Source organism: Morone saxatilis, unplaced genomic scaffold (genome assembly GCF_004916995.1).
Source record: "Morone saxatilis isolate NCDOM2014 unplaced genomic scaffold, NCSU_SB_2.0 Contig7, whole genome shotgun sequence".
NCBI lineage: Eukaryota > Metazoa > Chordata > Actinopteri > Moronidae > Morone > Morone saxatilis.
Window position 1 is genome coordinate 12,458,978 of NW_023340246.1, and position 19,856 is coordinate 12,478,833.

General features: G+C 41.3%; 1 protein-coding gene across 1 annotated transcript; it reads right to left on the reverse strand.

Moving 5' to 3' along the window:
• Nucleotides 1-1,673: 1,673 nt before the first annotated feature.
• On the reverse strand, nt 1,674-15,897 carry tfap2d (transcription factor AP-2 delta (activating enhancer binding protein 2 delta)). Its single transcript, XM_035678985.1, has 9 exons — nt 15,859-15,897; nt 14,646-15,150; nt 12,184-12,188; nt 11,433-11,508; nt 6,200-6,365; nt 4,604-4,722; nt 4,326-4,467; nt 3,311-3,424; nt 1,674-1,890 (listed from the first exon to the last, which is right to left on the reverse strand). The coding sequence occupies exons 1-9, from the start codon at nt 15,895-15,897 to the stop codon at nt 1,674-1,676; spliced, it is 1,383 nt and encodes a 460-aa protein (XP_035534878.1).
• Between the last annotated feature and the right edge of the window lie 3,959 nt (nt 15,898-19,856).

Sequence of the window (19,856 nt, forward strand, 5' to 3'; positions counted from 1 at the left end):
AATGACTGGAATATTAAAGAGTAAACAGAACCTACAGAGCCCGGATGGAGACGCCAGCAGGCAGCTGCTCCTCTCTCTGTTTTATCATCAGATTTTGTTTTTCTTTGGAAATATAAATAAGCAGAGAAACCTGACAGAAGTTGCTCAACCTGAAAGAAAATACACATGCTACACAAAGGAGGCCTTTGAACTTTTCTGTAGGTATAGCCTTTTTTTCACAACATTAGAGAGGAACTCTGACTTTTTATAATTTTAACACTGTGAACTCATATGGATAATTCACCCTCGCTGGCTTTGATCCATGTTACCTCTCTTTGGTCTCTGGTTGCTCTTTTGCCTCCTTCTGTGTGTATATATGCTTATATGTGGTGTGTGTGCAGCATCTTAAAACCAGAGTAAATAGTAGAACACGTAGCAACTGTCTTTATTGAACACCAGCATTTTAGAAGGTAGGGATTTAACATATATATAGTTGAAAGCCTACAAGAAAAGTAATTTAAATATTTATATATATCTTTACAAATGTTCATGAGCGAGTCAGAGAGCTTGTGTCGGCTAAACTTGCGATCTGGGGAGTGTACAAAGATAGACATGCACAGGGAAGAGTAACGACGGTAACCGTAAAGTCACCTTTTACAAAATGGCTGAGTTGGACCCTTCTCTCTCTCTCTCTCTTTCACTCTTGTCTTTATCTCTTCCATACACTAAGACGCATTCACACACATTCACAGACACACCACAGTGTGTAGCCTACCCCAGGCAATGGCGTCAGTCTCGAGAAACAGTCCCTTTTTCCTCTGTCGACCACATGGTAAACACACTGGTTGCTATGGCACTGATTGTTCGACGTGAAAATAAGTCTGCTTGGTGGGGTTCAAGTGCTCTCACAGGTACAGGGGGGGGTTGGAAAACAGCGTTTTTGAGTTTGCATGTATAAGGGTTTGAGTCAGAGTCATTTCCTTTTCAATTTAATCTAATTAGAATTTTGGTTGATTATGACAGATTTTTTGTAATAATTTAATACAAAACAGATTAAATTAACCTTCTGAGGCCCAAAAATGTTTCAGTTTTTTTGTTGTTGCAGAAAATCCACATCTAAAATAGCTGAATTGAGCTCAAATTGCCCAAAACCTTTAACGTGTGTGTTATTTTGTGTTGGCAGTTACCACCCCTGTCCTGGAAAACTGTGCTGTCAGCATGTCCGTATTTACTTCCTGTTTTCAGAATTAATAAATGAACAAATAAAAGTCTTGGATGAGTCACAGCCGTCTCCATGGTGAGGCTCCTCCTTTTCATGACAGACACACAAACACACATAAACACACACACAAACACACATAAACACCACACCACACCACACACACACACACACACCTAAACAGGATGTGTTACTTTCACATACACATCAGGATGTCTTGTCTGGGACAGTTCAGGTCAGTGTTACATTTCAAACATAAGATAAATAAATGACAATAAATATGAATTGTCCCAAAAAAGACACAAGTAATGCATGGGAATTAACAACTCCTTTCTGAGAGCACACACACACACCATGGGAATTAACAACTCCTTTCTGAGAGCACACACACACACACACACACACACACACACATACACACACACACACACACACTCCTAAATGCTCCAAGGCACGGGGACCGGCTGGGTGGGGGCTACTCAGTCTTTTCTGTTTTCCCGTCTTTGCTCTGGGGCTCGGCTGTTTTCCGGAGCTGCGTTTTTTCTGAGCTGTTGTTGATCTGTTGGTCGGTGGGTCCGCTTGTTTTCCCGCTCGAGTTTTTGTCCAGGTAGTTGAGCATCTCACTCAGGACCGTCTGGAAGGTGCTGAGAGCCGCACAGACCGCTGGCGTGCCGAACCCGTGAGTGATCAGGCTGTCAGGAAGGAGACAGAAACAACTATGAGAACAATCCTTTTTGTTTCATTCAGGTGCAGAAAGAAGAATCAGGTGTAGCCTACAGTTAGGGGCTCATAAGGCATACAGGTTTACTGAAGAGGTGCACATTCCTTTTGTCTCCTCAGTTTGTACACCTGCAGAGAAACTTTCCTCTCTCTGCAATAGAGCTTCTAATCCTCCTAAAAGAGTTTCTTTAGTCAGGTTAACCCTGTCAGAGCAGAGTTTAAATGCCCTGTGATGTTCTAAATGCTGTTTCTACAATAATTTATGGGAAAACACAGAATACTACAACTGTTATAATAAGTTCAAGGCCTGAATGTTGTCAGGATTAAACATATTTCAGTAGCTGATTGACAGAAAACTGACTATTTTTATAATCGATTCACTGTGTAAGTAATTTTTCAAGCAAAAATGCCCAAAAATTCCCTCGTTTTACCTTCCCAGTTGTAAGGACTTGCTGTTTTTCTTTGTCCAATGTGATTAATTTGATCATGTTTTTAGGTTTAGGACTGTTGATAAGGGAAAAGAAGACATCTGAAGACTTACCCTCGAGCTTTTAGAAATTGTGATTTTTATCTATTTTCTGAAATTTTATAGACTAAATAAAAAAATCCAGGAAACAATCATCAATGAAAATAATCCTTAGTTGCAGGTGGGTATTTATAGCGATCAACAGTCACAATAAACCATGTTTTTATTTGTCTTTCTTTAAACAAAATGTGTTTGCACACCCAGATCTACTGTACTGTATGCTTTTTTAATATAATTTCTGTTTCTATAAGTATTATTTTACCCAAAAATCCAATCCAAAAATCCAGTCATGCTACAAATCAATTATGACAAATCAAAATCATGACGTTAATCAAAGCACCAAAAGACAGCAGGATAACAATAGAGGCTGTACGTGGTAAGACATAAGATAAATTCATTTTACAATATAATACTTGTTTGGACCTCCCTATCAGCTTCTCAGGGAGGTTCCTACAAAGATAAATGTCTGGTCACCTCTCAGCTCAGAGCTTTAAGCTGCTGTTCAATCTGTCATAACTATTCATACAAACAAGCTCACATCTTATTTCTTTGCCCCACAGTACATCTCTCCCTTTGGAGGTTTGCTAAAACTTTGTATATTTTGCAAAGGATGACGCCATAGATGTGACATTTCTGCTAACAAGCCAATGTTCCCTCCTCCTCTGTCATTTTTGCCAAATAACAAACTGCACAGCTGCATCTTTCGAAAATGGCAAAGTGGTCAGAGCCAAAGCGGAGAGCAGCCGGGCTCTGCAAGAAAACGGTCTACACTCAGTAGTTTTTAGTGTTTAGAGATACTACAGATTGGAAACATAGTTTAAAAAAAGTGTCCATTAATTCTGTATAAAGAAGCATGTGTGTGTTACCTGAAGTGTGTGAGGTGTCTCTGGATGTCCAGGTCCAGGATGGGGGTTGGTCTGGAGGAGCCCAGAGGAGAACGGTCTTGGCTCAATAAGTCCTGGAACTCCTTACAGATTTGCCTGATAGACAGAAGGAGGGAGGGAATGAGGGTTTACCATCTGTCTCCAACACAACTGTCACAATTTGTGTCTTTTTTTTTTTTTTTCTCTCTTGCACCCATCCTCCTCATTTTGGATCAACCCACACCTGAATTCCTTCCAGGAAAACAATTGAAGGAAATAGTACATGCAGGAGCAAGACAAGTTCAATGTCAATCAAAAAACAAGCAAAACACTTTCACAACATGATACCAAACATTGTCAGAGTCAAAGGTGGTTTTCAACATTGGTCCGGACTGTCTTTAGAATTTTATTCAGTGTTGAAATCATTGCTGGGATGGCAATCAACTTAGCTGGAAGAGAGCAGGAGCTGTCCCCCCCCACCACATTCAGTACTTGATGTGCTTATAAGAATTTACAGTAAATGCAGCTCATACTGTAAATAAACACAAGCCTGGTAGCCTAACATTTGCAGGCACAATATCTTAAAATTTAAATACCGTTTATGCATAAAAAGTGTGTGTGATGGAATGGGAGGGCAATATATAATATATATATATATATGGCTTGTTAAAACTCTGTTAAACTTCCTCTGTCTGTTTCTGAGAATCAGTTTCTTGTTGCTGAACGTGTTGGTCTAAGCACTTTTTATCAAAGAATTAGTTTTGAAATGATACATTTTTCTTTGCCCTGCTGCAACTCTGGAAATGATTGTGATTTTCACCTACACCTATAGACCTGTAGACAAACTTAAATCTGGAACTTTTCATCTGATCGTGGCCAAGACATTGAAAACACTAACATCAGGAAAATTTCTGAATAAAATACACTGTATCTTGCTGAGAAGCTACAAACACAATTTAAGCTCTAAATAGTTTCAGTGTGACTGTGCTATTCTATTCATGAGTGTTTATATTCTTACTTTGTAGCCAGAACCATTTTCTTGCGTGCGCTGGTTTCTTTAGGCTCACTGTGCTGCCTCGCCAAATGTTCTCCCACTGCCTTGCTGGGAAACTCTGTCTCACAGGTGTAGCCAAAGTCCCTCGCCAGGTGGAGCGCCTCACCTGAACACAAAACCAAAAAAAAGACTGATGAGACAAGCGCTAAACTAATTAAATATGAAAACTGGACTATGAAATGAATGTATCTGAAGGTATAACTAAAACATTCAGGATGAGTTTTTGGACAAAAGCCTCTTACCTTCCACCAGGGAGGTGAGCAGTGTGACGTTGGCAGCTTTCCTCCGTCCTGCCGGCAGGTTGAGGCCTAGACGGTCTAATTTCTCACGAAGACACCGGCCTCCGTTCTTAGACTTTGCTCTGTGGAAAAAGTAAAAGAACTTATTTTTTACATCACACCTTTCACATCATAAGCATCACATCTCCTCATCATTACTGATCACTTGATAATTTTTCATAGAAACTGAACCAAAATACGAATAAAATCATCTCTGGCCTTCTTCATTCTACAAAAAAGTGTGTTTAATTAAGGATGGAAGAATATAGATTTGCTTTGATTCGACAAAATAATTAAATCAAAGAGTATAAAATTAAAACATGTCAACTCATTATATATAAAATAAGCTTTCTTTATAAATTGATGTGGTCCCCTTGAGTTTCTTCTGTCATTGTTTGAGCATTTGTCTCTTTCTATAAGTTCTATTTTGGAAAACAGAGGAACGATGCTCTCTGTCATTTCTTTATCTTTTATGTGAAATTTTAAAAGCATATGTGCTTACTTCCTATCAGGTAAAACTTTAAAGATCATTTGGTTTAATTTTACTGAGGGTTTTCTATCATCCTGTAACAAACCAGAGGTCCCAGCAGTTTCACTTGAGATAAACTTCTGTACATTGATGTTGATTCAAATGATACAAACCAGCAACACACACGTGAAAACACAGCTCAGATTCTCATGTCTTACAACCATTTCTGTGTTGTGTCTGTGATTTTATTCCACTCCAGATCAGGATGAACACTTTTTTTTTTTACTTTGTTGATGCCTCATCTTGTAGGACGAGCCATATTCTCTCTGCTCTCTCTCTGTCTCCTCTTTCCCCCTTCCCTTTCTCTCCGCCTCATCAATAATACAGTGCTGGCAACTCTTGCTTTCCTCTGGTTCCTCTGATCCTGGCATGCTTTGGCCTGGTCTCGCCTCCCTCTGGCTCTCTGGGCATGGCGGCGCGTGCAGCCCCGGCCCCTCGTTCGCCTACAATACTCTTTGTGGCTATTGTATATCCTCTCTTTCTTCTGAGGACTACACAGACTCAGGCAGCGCTCACCAGTGTTCACCCGCCAATGTTTTCTCTCGATCACACTCGCCTCTTTACTTCAATATAATTTTTTACAGGATATACTGTGGGTGGGCAAAATAACCAAAACACTTTGATAATACAAAAGAACAGCCCTGCAGTCAATCCACAGCTCTCAGTCATACAATGATGCATTTGTCATGCCTTTGTCCACAAGTTGCTGGTTATTGTAAACTGCCAGGTGCTTACACCCTTTCACTGTTACACTTACACACTTGTATTCTTATATAACCCTGCTGCTGCAAAATGGACTCCATGTTTTGAAAGTTTTGTGTCTCTCATTCTCCAGAGATGATGTTAAGGATCCGACATCAACAGCACAGTTAGGTTCTCTGCAGTAACAAGATGAAATGGTTCTACATGAAGCCATAATGCTGTAAATGTATGATTTCTCTTTAACAAATCAGTATCCTGTCTTCAATCACTGTATGCATCCACTAAAGAGGCTGTGATCGTGTTTCTGCCCTGTGTGTGTTTGTACTGACCTGCGCAGTATGCCGCCCAGTAGGGAGGCGTTGAGGCACTCTGGTGGGGACAGTCTTCTTTTCACCTCGGCAATGGTGACTTTGTACTTGGAGGTGGAGCTGAGCAGCGACAGTCGGCCCGGTACCGAGCAGAACAAATCTGTAGGATTCACCACACATGTCCCTCCTGCACACAAACACAACACACAGCTTGTTACAGCGAGGTTCAGTGTGGATGAACGGCACGGTTGTGTGCTCAGTTGAGACACTGGTTTAGGTTGTATGTCCAACCGACCTTTGGTACGACAACTTCAGTGGCCAAAAATTGTCTTTTTATAGTCATGCAACTAACAAAAAAGTTATTATTTATAAGACTTGATATTTTTAACTACCTTACTTTTGTCACACATTTACATATTTCTGCCCACACTGCCTCTAAACCTAACACAAATTAAAGATGCAGCCTATTTTGATCTTGAGCTAAGACAAACAACCCTGATTTCAGCTTTTTTAGATTATCCAACTGGTTTATTTATCGTAATAGTGTTTAATAGAACAGTAAATAACAATTTTCTTGTCACTTCAGTTTGCTTTGGAGGAGGCTGATGTGGAGCTCTGCTAGATAATTGGCTGTGTGTTATTTGAACATACAAACTCCATCTGTATTTCAACTCATAGGAGTGAATACATAATGGGCAAATTATTTCTCTAACAATGCTGCGTTTAACAACATTTTCAACAGATTAATTCTTCTATGTTTAGGTGCCACATGTAGCACCAGTTCTTCATCTGTGTACTGCAGGGTCCAATGATTGTTTAACATGAGTAGGCTTCTATAGGAATGTTGACCCAACTTTTGGGCACATTTTACTGTGTACCAATACTTGTTTGCAACAAATGTTTCTGTTATTTTAGGAGAGCCCTTATGTAGAAGCAGTCTTGAATATTTTAAACTGTGCAGACTGGTTTATGGTTGGGTTTTTATAAATATTCAGTTACATTATACCAAAAACATCTCTGTAATACTGATTTAAAAGTATATTAAAATAATTAATTATTCTAGATGTTCTGTTCCACTGTGTTTGCACTGAAACATGCACGCACCGGGGCATTACACCAAACTCCTGCCAGACAAAAAGCAAATGAACCCTGTGTGAAAATAAAGTACGAATCCAAAAGTGCTGAAAAGCATCATGGGGCCTTGACTTTGAGGGATATATTTGCAATGAATGCTGGAAGTAATGAGAAGATTCTGTATTGTTCTATTACAAGAGCTGCAAGAGCCTCTTTCTTTACTTTTAATGTGCTTCCAGGTCTGTACTGAATGTATCCAATAAAAACTCTTTTAGAATTTGAAATACCTAGAAAACAGTTTGATACGTGTTCTTGTGTAGAAAACGCTCAAATACACACATTTGGTTGCTTCTTCTTGTCTAATATTTTGGAACTTTGTTTAAAGTCGGTTAAATGTGTACAAACCTTTTCACATATATGTGACATGATACAAGTTATATGTGTGAGCAGAGCAAACAGGAGGTCTGTTGGCTCTCCTCTAGGTGCAGTAATAATAGCCAGTGTGCAGTAGTGTCTACTGCCCACATTTAATGGAGATTTCCTTGTCTGTACAGGAAATAAAATGCTCTTTCCACTTGTGTTATAACATCAAAATTGATCAAACTTGATATTTTTATATTCCAGTTTTCATCTTTGTCACCGTCCTATAAAAAACATGCATGTCCAAAATCTCACCTTTTCATAATCTAATAAAAACAGCCCTGTTTTCCCCTTTAATTAATCTTTGGCTTATTTAACCCATCAAAGAGCAGTTTGTTTGTCTGAAATACTAGTTTTTTACTGGTTTAGCTGGTTTATTCGCCTTCATCATCCTTGTATACTCTTCACATGGTATTACTGTAGACACAATATATGATTGAATATAATTTTGATCAAGAAAAGATTGTGATAATAATTGCACACACGGTTTACAGAAATACATAGGATCAAGTATCTTCAATCAGTGGTAAGATCAATGCGATTCCCTCAGCACTTCATCAGACTCCTTTTTTCTAGTTAAATATTACATTTAGTATTTTTGTATTTTTGTACTATGTACATATATTTATATTTCTGTTTCAGGTCAATATTTGTCTGTATGTAAAAAAAGTCTGCTGTATTCCCGGGAGGGGAAAACAAAACCTTGCTTTAATCACCTTCCACCAACCACCATGTTGGTTTCATTGTGGACTTGAGGCTCCTGAATGTGTGAATAAATGATTGGGGTTGTGATAGTGAAGGCTCTTTCACATTATTAATTGCATCTGAATCAGTGTTGCTGGGGTCCTCCTGGAATATATCGACTGCTCTGAGTAGGCCCATTATTATTAAACTTTCACTTGAACTAACGTCCCAAGCAGCTGAAACGCAAGGTTTCTGTCTGATGTACTGTAGGCTATATTCTATTATTCATCTGCCTCATTATCAAATCTAACAGCAGGGTGTGTCGCTTTGTTATTAGGCCGTGGTGGATATGATGGAATGAAGAAAAGGATGCCATTTAGGCCGAATAGAACAACGCTGCAGGCGAAGATTTGCTGCACACGCCAATCTTTTCGGGGGCAATGTGGACAATTTGGCCACCAGCTAAGCCTCATATATGACCAACTGTAACCTATATTTGAGCTCTACGAATCTATTATTCACAATCAGCAGAAAACTGCTAGTTCCATATCAGTTTTTTTTTAGCCGCAGGAAGGAAGTGAGACCTGCAGGTTCAGCACCATGGACAGCAGATATCACCTTTCATTTCAGCACCTGGACAGCGGCGGCTCGTGCCCACAGCGCCCAGCTGTGACATCATAATGGTGTGCTAACAAAAGCCTGTTGTAGTCCAGCGGGCAGCGCTTTGTACCAGGCTGTATGGGACTTGTATTTCACTCAGGCTGTCAAAAACGGACTATTGCAGATCGAGGGAATTGATTGATACTATTGGTTAATCTCGGGCATCCTGTGTGTGTGTGTGTGTTTGTCTGTCTGTCTGTCTGTCTGTGTGTGTCTGTGTGTGTCGGTGCGCGTGTGAAGTCCGGCTCGTCTGTGTCTGTATGTGACACAAACCGGGCAGACCTGTCTGTCAGACTCACGCGCTCTGACAGGGGCGCGCGTCTCTGAAAGCCGCGGGTTCACATCATATTAATTCCCCTAAAAATGTTTTGATTCAAAGTAGTTTGTATTTTATGTTGCCAAGGGCAATCGAAAAGAGCTATTGCCGGTAGTGCAGTCAGTGGAGCGCGCGGGCCCAGAGGCGATAACGGTATTTAAGCAACGGAGAGTAGCCTCGGGCTGCGGCGCGAGCGGCGGGCGGGATCACACGCGGAATCAAGCGCCTTTTACGAGTTTGCCACGAAAATTAAAGAAAAAGAGACACGGGCCAAATGTCATTCTCCTCATATTTTAACAACAATGTTTATAGCTCTAAAAAGCCCGCCAATGTCTTGACAGAAAGAAAAAAAAAAAGAGAGAGGGGCGCGTGCACGGGCTGTAGTGGCGGGGGCGCGCGCCTGACAGATCATCTTGATCTGTGAGGCTGCAGCTAGAGCTGAACTGGAAAAGAGGAGAGCGGGGTGATTAAAAACACAGACGACTCCTCCTAAGTAGGATCCGCGTTTCTTGAGTGATTTTCTTTTGAAAAAGGTTATGTGAATATTCATGCCGCCAAAGCCGCAGTCAGAAAGAACAACATTAATATGATCTCGGCTGAATCCGGGGCCCCGCTCGGCATTAGCATATCAAAGCGTCCGCCCGAGGCGAGAGAAGCTATCGATACGGGAGCGGGAGGTAAAGCAAAGATTATTGGTTGTGATGGTTGCAGCGGCTGAGCTCAGGGCCAAATACGGCGCACCATTAACCGAAAGTGATAGCGAAGGGATTCCCGCGTCAATCCGAGAGAAAAGCCCCAACACCTAGGCAGGCCTGATGAAAAATTAAACCCGAGAAACAGCCTCCCTCTCTGTATGGAAACTAGGCCTACACATAGCCTAGTCCCGACTAAAATCAAAACCCGGAGCAGGCTTTGATGGACTAAAAAAGGGAGATCCGCAGCGTGTTCAAAACCCAGACTCATTTGGAAATGATCAGGTCTGGTCTTCAAGTGTTGACGCAGGCCGAGTCCACATCCTCGCCCCCCCCCCCCCCCCCCCCTCGACCTGAGCCGCCTACACGACCCAGCCTTTAAAAGATTAATTCTGCTGGCTCTCAGTAAACATACAGGCACATACAGGAAACAACAATTACTGCACTCCAAATACATAATTACCCCTGTGGTTATGGTTTACACCACAGCCCGCAAACAGTCTAAATAAAAGAAAGTAAGAAGAAGCAATCAAATGTGCGGTAATACTGAAATTACATCCCTTTAGTTTCAAGTAATTTATATTCTAATAGGCCTATATGATGGTATTTTCCTGTTAGCAAAATCGAACTTAATTTATTTTTATTCACAATATCCATTGCAGACCTATAATTTTAATTAATTTGTCAATTTAAGCCTCACACCCTTTTAAATTGTCGACTATAGTCCGGTTTTGACATTATTAATTACTTTAGAGGTTTTTAAATATAGGCTACTAAAAATAACATCATAAATAATTCTATTTAATAATATCCGTGTTTTCCTATTTGGTTTATATTACAGAAGAGGATAAGATCATCAACAGCAATGTTTGGGGGATTATGATGAATTTATGATCTTAAAATAAACATGACATTAAAATTGCGTGTTTATTTCATGAAAACAAAGGCGGGCCGTCAGTCTGCGCTGTTAAAACATAGCCTACAGGTTTGACTTCAAAACAAGAGTTTAACTGCTGTGTGACAGGCTGTAGTATGACAGTATAACATGTGTTCACTCCGGGTTTATACTATTGAATCAGCCATTAGTTCATGGCTGTGTTGACGTTTTAATTTAGAGACAATGTTTAGGGTGACTGGGTTTTTTTAAAAAAAGAGAAAGAGGCAGGTGTTGAGTGACAGTCCATTTCATACAGGAGACGGGGAGCACCGTCTCTGCGCCTGTACAGTGTGTTAACGTTTAAATAGGCGAGAAAACGGGGGCCGTTCCCGCTGTAACATGTTGACAGCAGACAAGAGAGAGGAGTGTTCCGCCTGTTTTGTCTGCCTGCTCGCTTGTCTTGTCTCGTCGTGTCGAGCCGTGAGTGTTCACGGCCTCCGGTACAACAACAGAGAATAAACGGGGCCTTACCTCTCCGGATGACGCCCCCTTGGCCGTTCAGCACGAGCCCACACTGCGCTTCCACGGAGCCCTGCGGAGACACGCACTCATTAGGAACGAGCAGGGGAGGTGAAATCACTTCACCTAGACTTTTTACCCACTGCTGGAGCACACTTTACTGTCAGGCTCCAGAAACAAGCTGAAATTAACGGCGTTTCTTTAGGTTTTTTTATTTTTATTTTTCTTGTGTACCTGTGGACATCCAGGTGTTTATTCACCATCACACACAGAAAACGACACATCCTTATTGTCCTCATAAGAGACTGTATCTATAGATTAATAACAATAAGACCATGGAATGAATGCAATGTCAGATTAGGGAAAACGAATGAATTTAATGACAACAGCAGCCCTGTTGCTGATCTAGAGCGCACCATACTCCAGTTCTTTACACCTGTATCAGTGATTAGCTTGTGACATGAGATATATTCAGTTTGAATGATTTGTCTCTCTCACGTTATTTTATTTCTCGAAGCTTTAAGGGATTGAAGTCAGTATTTCACAAGAAAACACTATAAAAAGTCTAAAATAAATTTAAAAAATGTAATTCTTTCCTGCACAATTCATATTACACCCCTCAGATGTTTCTGTCGACTCCTTTGGAGTGTCCCGACCCACAGGTTGGGAACCACTGCATTATTAGACCCTTTTAGGTTTCCTTTTTACAACAAGCGGTAAAGTTTCCCACCTTTTTGCTTCTCACAAACTGGCCCTGTTGCACCCCCCCTTTGAGCCATTTTCTAGTGGTGGAAGCCTTTTTGTTAGAAAGTGTACGTCACTTAGGAGGCTTTGAGTAAAAATTGAGGGCAGGGTAAAAAAAAAAAAGGATGCAGCTCACGGCTCACCCAGAAACGAGCTTAATATGAAAGGCTCCAGGCTATAAGAGAGGACAGCACAACTCCTTCAGACTGGGAAATGAGCATAAGTGTCCAGAGTGGGTTGCAGCCACCAACCTGTTGGGGATCCCTCTGTAGCACACAGCAGTGTGTAAACAGGCCTGTATGTATGGGAAACCTGTTACCGACGCCATTTTGGTCCAGATCACACTCGCGTGCTATCAACAATGTCATCAAGAAAGGAGAACACGCGCTTTTTTATTCAGAAAACACTTAATCCCCCCGTGCGAGCCTCCAGGCCAGGCCCACGCAGGGAAAAAAACCCTGATTAAAATAAACCTGCAAAAAAAAAAAGGAGCTTGTTGTAGTTCTTTCTTAACCAGGTTTCTTTTCTTCTATTCCGAAGCTAAAGTGATTATAAAATCAATATACAAAACGCAGAGGTCTTGCATGAATTAGCTTAGTGACGGGAGAAAGGTGTGGCAGCTGCTTTTGTTCAGCATGAAAATCTCTTTAACGCGCTCAAAGATGCGACCGGGCTGCACGAGACCATAGGCGCATCTGTTCCGTTCATACATCCGCCTCGTGCAAAGCTCAGGTTCACGAGCCCGTTTCTTTCTTTTGCTCAATAAAGGGTCAAACCTGGGCTCCTTTTATGTGCCAGCAGCTTTAGATAAATATAGCATTTGCTCATAACAATGATCAACTATGAGTCTATAGGTCTGGAAATTGAAATAAAATTAATGTCTGATTAATGTAGCTAATTTAACAACAAATGTCGTGTATAATAAATTGCATGTTATTGGCACAAATTCCATTTTGCACTGACATTTTAAAAATAGAAAATAAAAATAGAAAAATAATGCAGGTCTCGCTGCAATATTTAGGGACAATTCCTATAATTTGTAATTTAATATACATTATCATCCTCAGGCTATTCTGCCACACCCTTTAAATAAAGTCAAATAAATACATTAAAAGAATGAATTTAACTTGTTATAATAAAACATAATACATAAATAAATATACGATTATTCTTCAGATGTTTTTTTTATTGTCATTATTATTAAATATTATTATTGTTGAAATGATGTATGTGTGTTGATTAGGGTTAGTGAGTGGTCAAACATCTTAGGACATTTTCAGTCGGTATATAGAAGGTGTCGATGTTAAAAAAAAAACGAAGCTTAACGTTTGACGTGGGACCTGCCGTTAACGCGTGACTTGTAACAGTGTGTGGTGTTCGTTCGTGTTCGTGGGGGAAAGTTTGTTATTGGACAAGAGATGCGTTGATTTTGAACCGACGTCAGGATGTCTCGCGCATAAGTAACAAAGTTGATTTGACGTTTAATTGGCGTAATTGTGGATAAACTACGGGGTGCATTTATGGCGCTCTGAGCTGGCATCTGTGCCCTGAAACCCCGATCCGTTAATCCGCCCTTACGGGCAGAATTAGAGCAACCAGGCTTTCTTGCCTCAGCAGACAGACGGACACACACAGCACACACACACCAACACACACAACACAGAACCGTTGCGAATCCGTTATTACGATCTCGACCATTTCTTATACATCGAAAAGAATTATGTAAAATAGTGTGGTCCACGATGTGTTTCTGGAAAAATAAAAGGGGCGGATTTCACTAAATAGGGTATGTATAGTAGCTGCCAGTTCCAATTAACCTTTAGAAAACGGCGCTGCTCTATTAGGGCGCACGACGACCGGTAAGCACTTGCATTACTACAGCCTGGGTACAGTGCACGTTTGGGTTGTGGCAACAAACATAGATGCTCAAGATGATCTCCAGTATCTATATTTACTCCAAAGCGAGGACATGTATGTGTCTATGTGCTGTGTATGTGTGTATGCCTGTACACGGTTCCATCTATTTGTAGTACAGGGCCATCATGACGAACATGTGACAGATGAGTTATGCAGGACAGTGTCAGTCATGTATCTTGTGGTCGCTTGTGTGCTTTGTTGGTGTTTAATATGTTTTGAATGCTGTTTGTTATACATATGAGATGGGTGTGTATGTGTGTATATCTTGGTTTTTGGGTTTATGTAAGGCGTGAGGTTTTTTCATGTGTGGGCTCGCAGTGGTGAGCTATGGATTATCCTGGTGGTTCTGTGGCGCTTTTATTGGTGTGTGTAATCACATGTCGTTATGTGCATGTGGCTAATATTTATTCTCTCTGTAGTCCTGAGCAAAGGGGGAAAAAAGAAGCCTGTGGGCGGGATGGGGGATCTCGGCCTTGAGCTGGATGGGAGACTGGGAGGTTAGCGGTCTGCGCCCGCGCCTCGCCCGTGGGGACGGGAGAGAGTCGATGGGAGGCCGCCGGGTACCTGTAGTCGTTCTGACGCGCGGGCCGGCGCGGGGCAGCAGCCTCTGGTCCGGGTGGTGCATACCGACGCCGTAGGCCTGGGAGCCGTGTGACGTCATCAGCGACAGGTCATGGCGCCGGTAAGCGTCGAGGCAGCCGAGCTCGCGCCGCTGCTGCTCGTCCAGGCACGAGGACTTGAGGGCCGAGCGCGCGTTGTGCAGGTTGATGAAGTCGGCGGGCTCTCCGTGGTGGATCTGCTGGTAGTACTGGCCCGAGTGCAGCGAGTTCAGCCCGTAGGCCTCCGGGGCCACGGCCGGGTGGGAGTGCTGGAACTCGTAGTGGAAGGACTGGTGGTGGAGGGGCGTGTACTGGTGGTTGGCCGAGAAATACGGCGAGGCGAACTCCGTCCCCGCCGGCGCCGGGTAGGTGAGCGGGGAGGAGGAGGAGTAGGCGACCGAGGAGTTGGCCACGGACTCCAGGCAGCCGAGCTGCATGAGCCGGTAGCTGTTTGATCCGTCGTGACGTATCTACAAGATAATAAAGAGACGGGGAAATATATGAGCCGTGTCATTTAGCATCAGCCGGTGTCTCCTCTCTCTGCCTCCCAAACACACTCAAAAACACAACTCACACACTCAAAGCGGTTTTTTTTTCTCTCTCTCTTCCCACTTTAAACCACCTGAAGGAGATGTCACTTCCACACGCCCGGGAGGGGAACGAACGCACGGCAACAGGAGCCATCGGTATTTTTTTCCCCTCCCTTTGGCATGCCTGTCACTCTCCTTGCAGCTTTTTTAAAAGGCGTGCTGTTATATATTATTATTATTACCGGGCTGCCGGCAAATTTACTGTCCCAGCTCTCTCGCTCATTCTGGATGGGAGGTAAGCAGAGTGAGACACAGCGGAGTGTTCCGCCCTGAAATGTTCTAATCACACTGTTACCGGCTCACACTCGAGCCTCATTTGCTTCCACACACTAATAAAAAGCCCCGTTTTTACCGGCAGCTGCAGTGAGATGCACGGCTCATATCTCCCTCCATGCATATTAGTTTTTTTTTTTTATATAGCCTATCCATGCGATACAGTAGGCTATATTCCAGTTAGAGACTTCTTGAGAGCAGCCGCCGTCTCGAAATGCCTCCATAACTCAGTTTAAACAAAGCAATATTTCTTCTCCTGCCACAGCGGCTATAATTTCATGAATTAAAGGACGTTCAGTAAATAAATCAGCCTACCTCTGCGTCGTGGACAAGTCCGGGGAAGGTCGCTGACATTGTGCTTTCTCCAAAGTAACCCGTTTTTTTTTTTTTTCTCCGCTCTCTGGCCCCGAACGAATAATAATAAAAATGCGTTAAAATCCTCCAAAAAAGCGAGAGAAATGGAAAAGTCCCCCCTCGCGCGCTCTCGGTAACGGCAGAAAGCTGGCGGAACGCGAGCGTCTCCCCTCTGCACGGACGGGGCTGGCTCACGGATTTTGTACTTGCAGGGTATTTCTCGGCTGATGTCGTAGGTCCCTTGGTAATATAGAAGTTTTGAAAATTAAGCATCAGCACTGAGGAATGGGAGGACAATAGACGGAGCGGAGCATCCCAGGAGACAAGGAATAAATATTGTATCTTCGCCTTAATAAGGAACCAAGTGCTTCTTTCAACATTTTCTACGCTTTTTTGTGGACATTTTCCCTTTTTGACCCGTTTGTATTCTCACAAGGTCTTCTGCTTTTGTTTCGTCGTGATATTATTTTATTTTATTTTAAATAGCCTACACACGTCGGCTAAAGTCGTTTCACAAAAATGTGCGGATTTTCAACGGAAATGTAAGTTTTGCTTTGAAATATTATAAAGCTAATTTCGACAATTATCAACGGAATAAAAATGGATTTTCGTTGGTTTCTAGGACGAGCCTGGAATTCATTTATTTGGCCTCGATGAGGAATATTATTTGGAAACGGGTTGTTTTCGATGTTTTCTGCATGCCTCAGATGTCTTTTCATTATTACTGTTTTTAGGCATTTTTAATACTGTGGTGTTTAAATACGGATATTATAATGAAACAACATGTGCACACATTTTTCGATTCCAATCACAATGGAATCGATAAAATATTATCCTTTAGAGGGTTTATGAATTAAAATAGCTTAATTAAAAATAAATCAGTAATTGTTGTTATTATGGCTTTTTATTTTACAATGTATATGTGCAAATGTGTTAAATTAACCGACAATGCTGCTCATGTATTTCTTTCTTTCTTTCTATTTTTTATTTTTTTGCTATTTTTACTCATTCATGGAAAACAGCTTTTGATGAACATTTTTTTTCTCTTTATGGTGGAGAGGGGGAGGAGGGGGGGAGGAGGGAGGGATGGGGGGGTACTATGAGTGTTGCCTTTGTAAACAACCGACCAGAAGCACCGAGACCTTTTTCTCTTTTCACAATCCGCAATTGTGTGTGTATGTGTGACAGAAGGCTGCCTGCGATGGGTTAATCGAAGAATGGGTTGAATGGGGAGTGCTGCCTTCATTATTATTATTATTATTGTTATTATTCTTCCTTATTATATTATATTAATAATAATAATAATGTGTGCTATATTCTTATCATCAGGCCTATTATTATTATTATTATTATTATTATTATTATTCAATTCTAATCTGGACTGGCAGATCAGAAGTGGGACTGTTTTTCGGTCAGTCGGTCAGCCTCATGACCTCTTCCTCTCTCTCTCTCTCTCTCTCTCTCTTCCTCCATCCCCTACCAAGAGACAGAAAGGGAAGCCATCTTAAATCGAGCATGATACTTTTTGTTTCCTCTCTGCGGAAGCATCTCAATCTAAATCCATTTTTAAATTCCAGGAGGTGATTCACTGGAAAGATAAACTTTTCATCTTTTGTTTGAGAACGGGGAAGTCTCCACAGATTGAGTTCTCTGGTCTCAATCATCAGTATATAAGTAAGTGGAAAAAGTATAAAAAGCAAATGATAACTTTCCCTTGCTATTTTGCAAAACTTTTGCAACCAGACCAAACTCTACAGGTATGCAACCTCCAGTTCATATAAATACTATTATTACTAGTGATAAGTAGATTGTTATCCATTATAATGCATGGATGGTTATTCACAGGGAACATAAATACTAAAACATATAAGAGAGAAAGGGCTTTAAACTTTTTTAGATTGTGGTCTTTGTTCTACGATGACCCAGCCAAACTGGCTACAATGCTTGGACCAATCCTATTGTTCAGCTTAATTAATTGGAAATCATCCCAGCTTGGACAAACCAATAAATAATAATACTCATCACCTTGATATCCAGTCAAACATAAAGTATAAAGTCTCAAATAGTCACATGAGTTCACGTAAATAACTCTTCTTCAAATGTGGGCTTCTAAAATATTAGTGCGCACCTAAACCAATTATTTTATAACCCATCATGCCAATCGTGGAGGAACATATTCAGCAAGGTTTAGACTTTCTGTTCTAAGGGTTTAGTCATTCCAGGTGGTTTAGACTCAAGCTGAAACTTAAGGCTATCTCAGTACTCGTCAACTACGCTTATGATGGTGCTGGAAATCGAAGATGGTTATCAGTTGATTGAGACGGAGACCTGTGACTGAAACCTTCACAATCTGGCTCCAGGCAAGTTATTTTCAATGTTTCTCTGCTGTAAAAGAACCTTTAATGTCACGCAACAAAGGTTTCAGGTTTTTGTGTGAAGCCAAATCACGTTGTATCACACATACAACCTCTTAACTATAATTGTTGATAAGTACAAACCCCTCTTGAGTAAGACAAAATTGTATTTAGGGGATTTGAGTTCCTATGAAGACTAATCTTAAAGAGAGAGGACGGACAATGAGTCTGTGTGAGTCTGTATGAGTGTATTTCTGCTTAAGCGTGAGCATGTGTGTGTTTACTTGTGTGTTATTTAGTTATTAATTTAAGGTCACCTTGCCATGCTGGTGTACCAACAGCTCGTCCAACACTCAGAGCCCGTCTCCACCACTGGCTGTGTATGGCAACAAAAGGCTCCAAAACCAGAATGTGTTTTTGATAATCAAAATCTTGCTTACAATTTCACATCATCATGGCAGATATCGTGTTTATATGAGATCACGTTCTCACTAGTGGACTGTTCCCGATTTCCCAGAAGATCTTTTTGGGTTTTATTCACCCTAGAGGCTCTCAGTTGCTCCTCAGATTTCTTCCATAGCTTTATTGGAGTGGTTTCAGCCGATTGTTTTGGTTTTATGGCCTGGAAACTTAAGAGTTTTGGTTTTATGGCCTGAAACGGTAAGGGTTTTGGTTTTATTGGGCTGAAAATTAAGAGTTCTTGGTTTCACTCTCAGTTGCTCTTTTACCCGCATCATTTTTAGGACGGCCAGCAGGCAGCTGTTTCAGCCCAGACAATCAAACAGCAAGGAGGTGTTTTTGGGTTAGAGCAGCTGGTATCGCTGATTCACAGGGTTGTGTTGTGTTTGATTTCCAGTGGTCCTTGGACTAATGACAATAAACCCCAACTTGCTGCCTTGATGATCGGTCACATGGTTTAGCTTGCTTCAAGGTGTATGGTGTTCATGCTACTATTAAAAAAGAGAGTGAAGACTGGGACTTAAATTGTCAGAGGGCAGGAAGAACACACGTGGTGTTGAGATGAATGCAAATGTTTCTGTGTTGTTGGCTAGATGGATTTAAATAGTGTTATTTTGTTGAGAACTGAGTTGTGAGCAGTTGGACCTTTGGCATTATGTGATGTTTGGCCTTTTCGGATGTTTTCGGAATCTTGAATACTGTTTTGAGATTTCCTGAGAACTAGTAACTAGTTTTTCACGAATAAAAAAGAGGGAAAAAATCAAGTCTGGTTGGGGAAACTTCATCCTGGTTTAAACAACTCGTGCTTATCATGTTTTGGAGAGGTTTCACACTGATATGTACTCTCGGTCCAGATTACATTTAAACAACGCTTGTTAATTCTGATCAGGGACTATGTTGAGTCTAGAACTTGGTACATCGTATGTTGTACCTCTGAGAACATTAAGATTCCTATTCTCTGTCCTTCAAAATGTAAAATTCAATATTAACCTGGAAACTTTAATAACATAGTGTCGCCCTGTTTCTTAGTATGGGATCTATGAATATCAGAGTCTAGTTAAGCATGTCTGACAGACATGATCACTGTAATTAGTAGATGTGTGTATTGCTGGTGTGTTGTGTGTGTGTCTTCTTCCAATGCTCTGT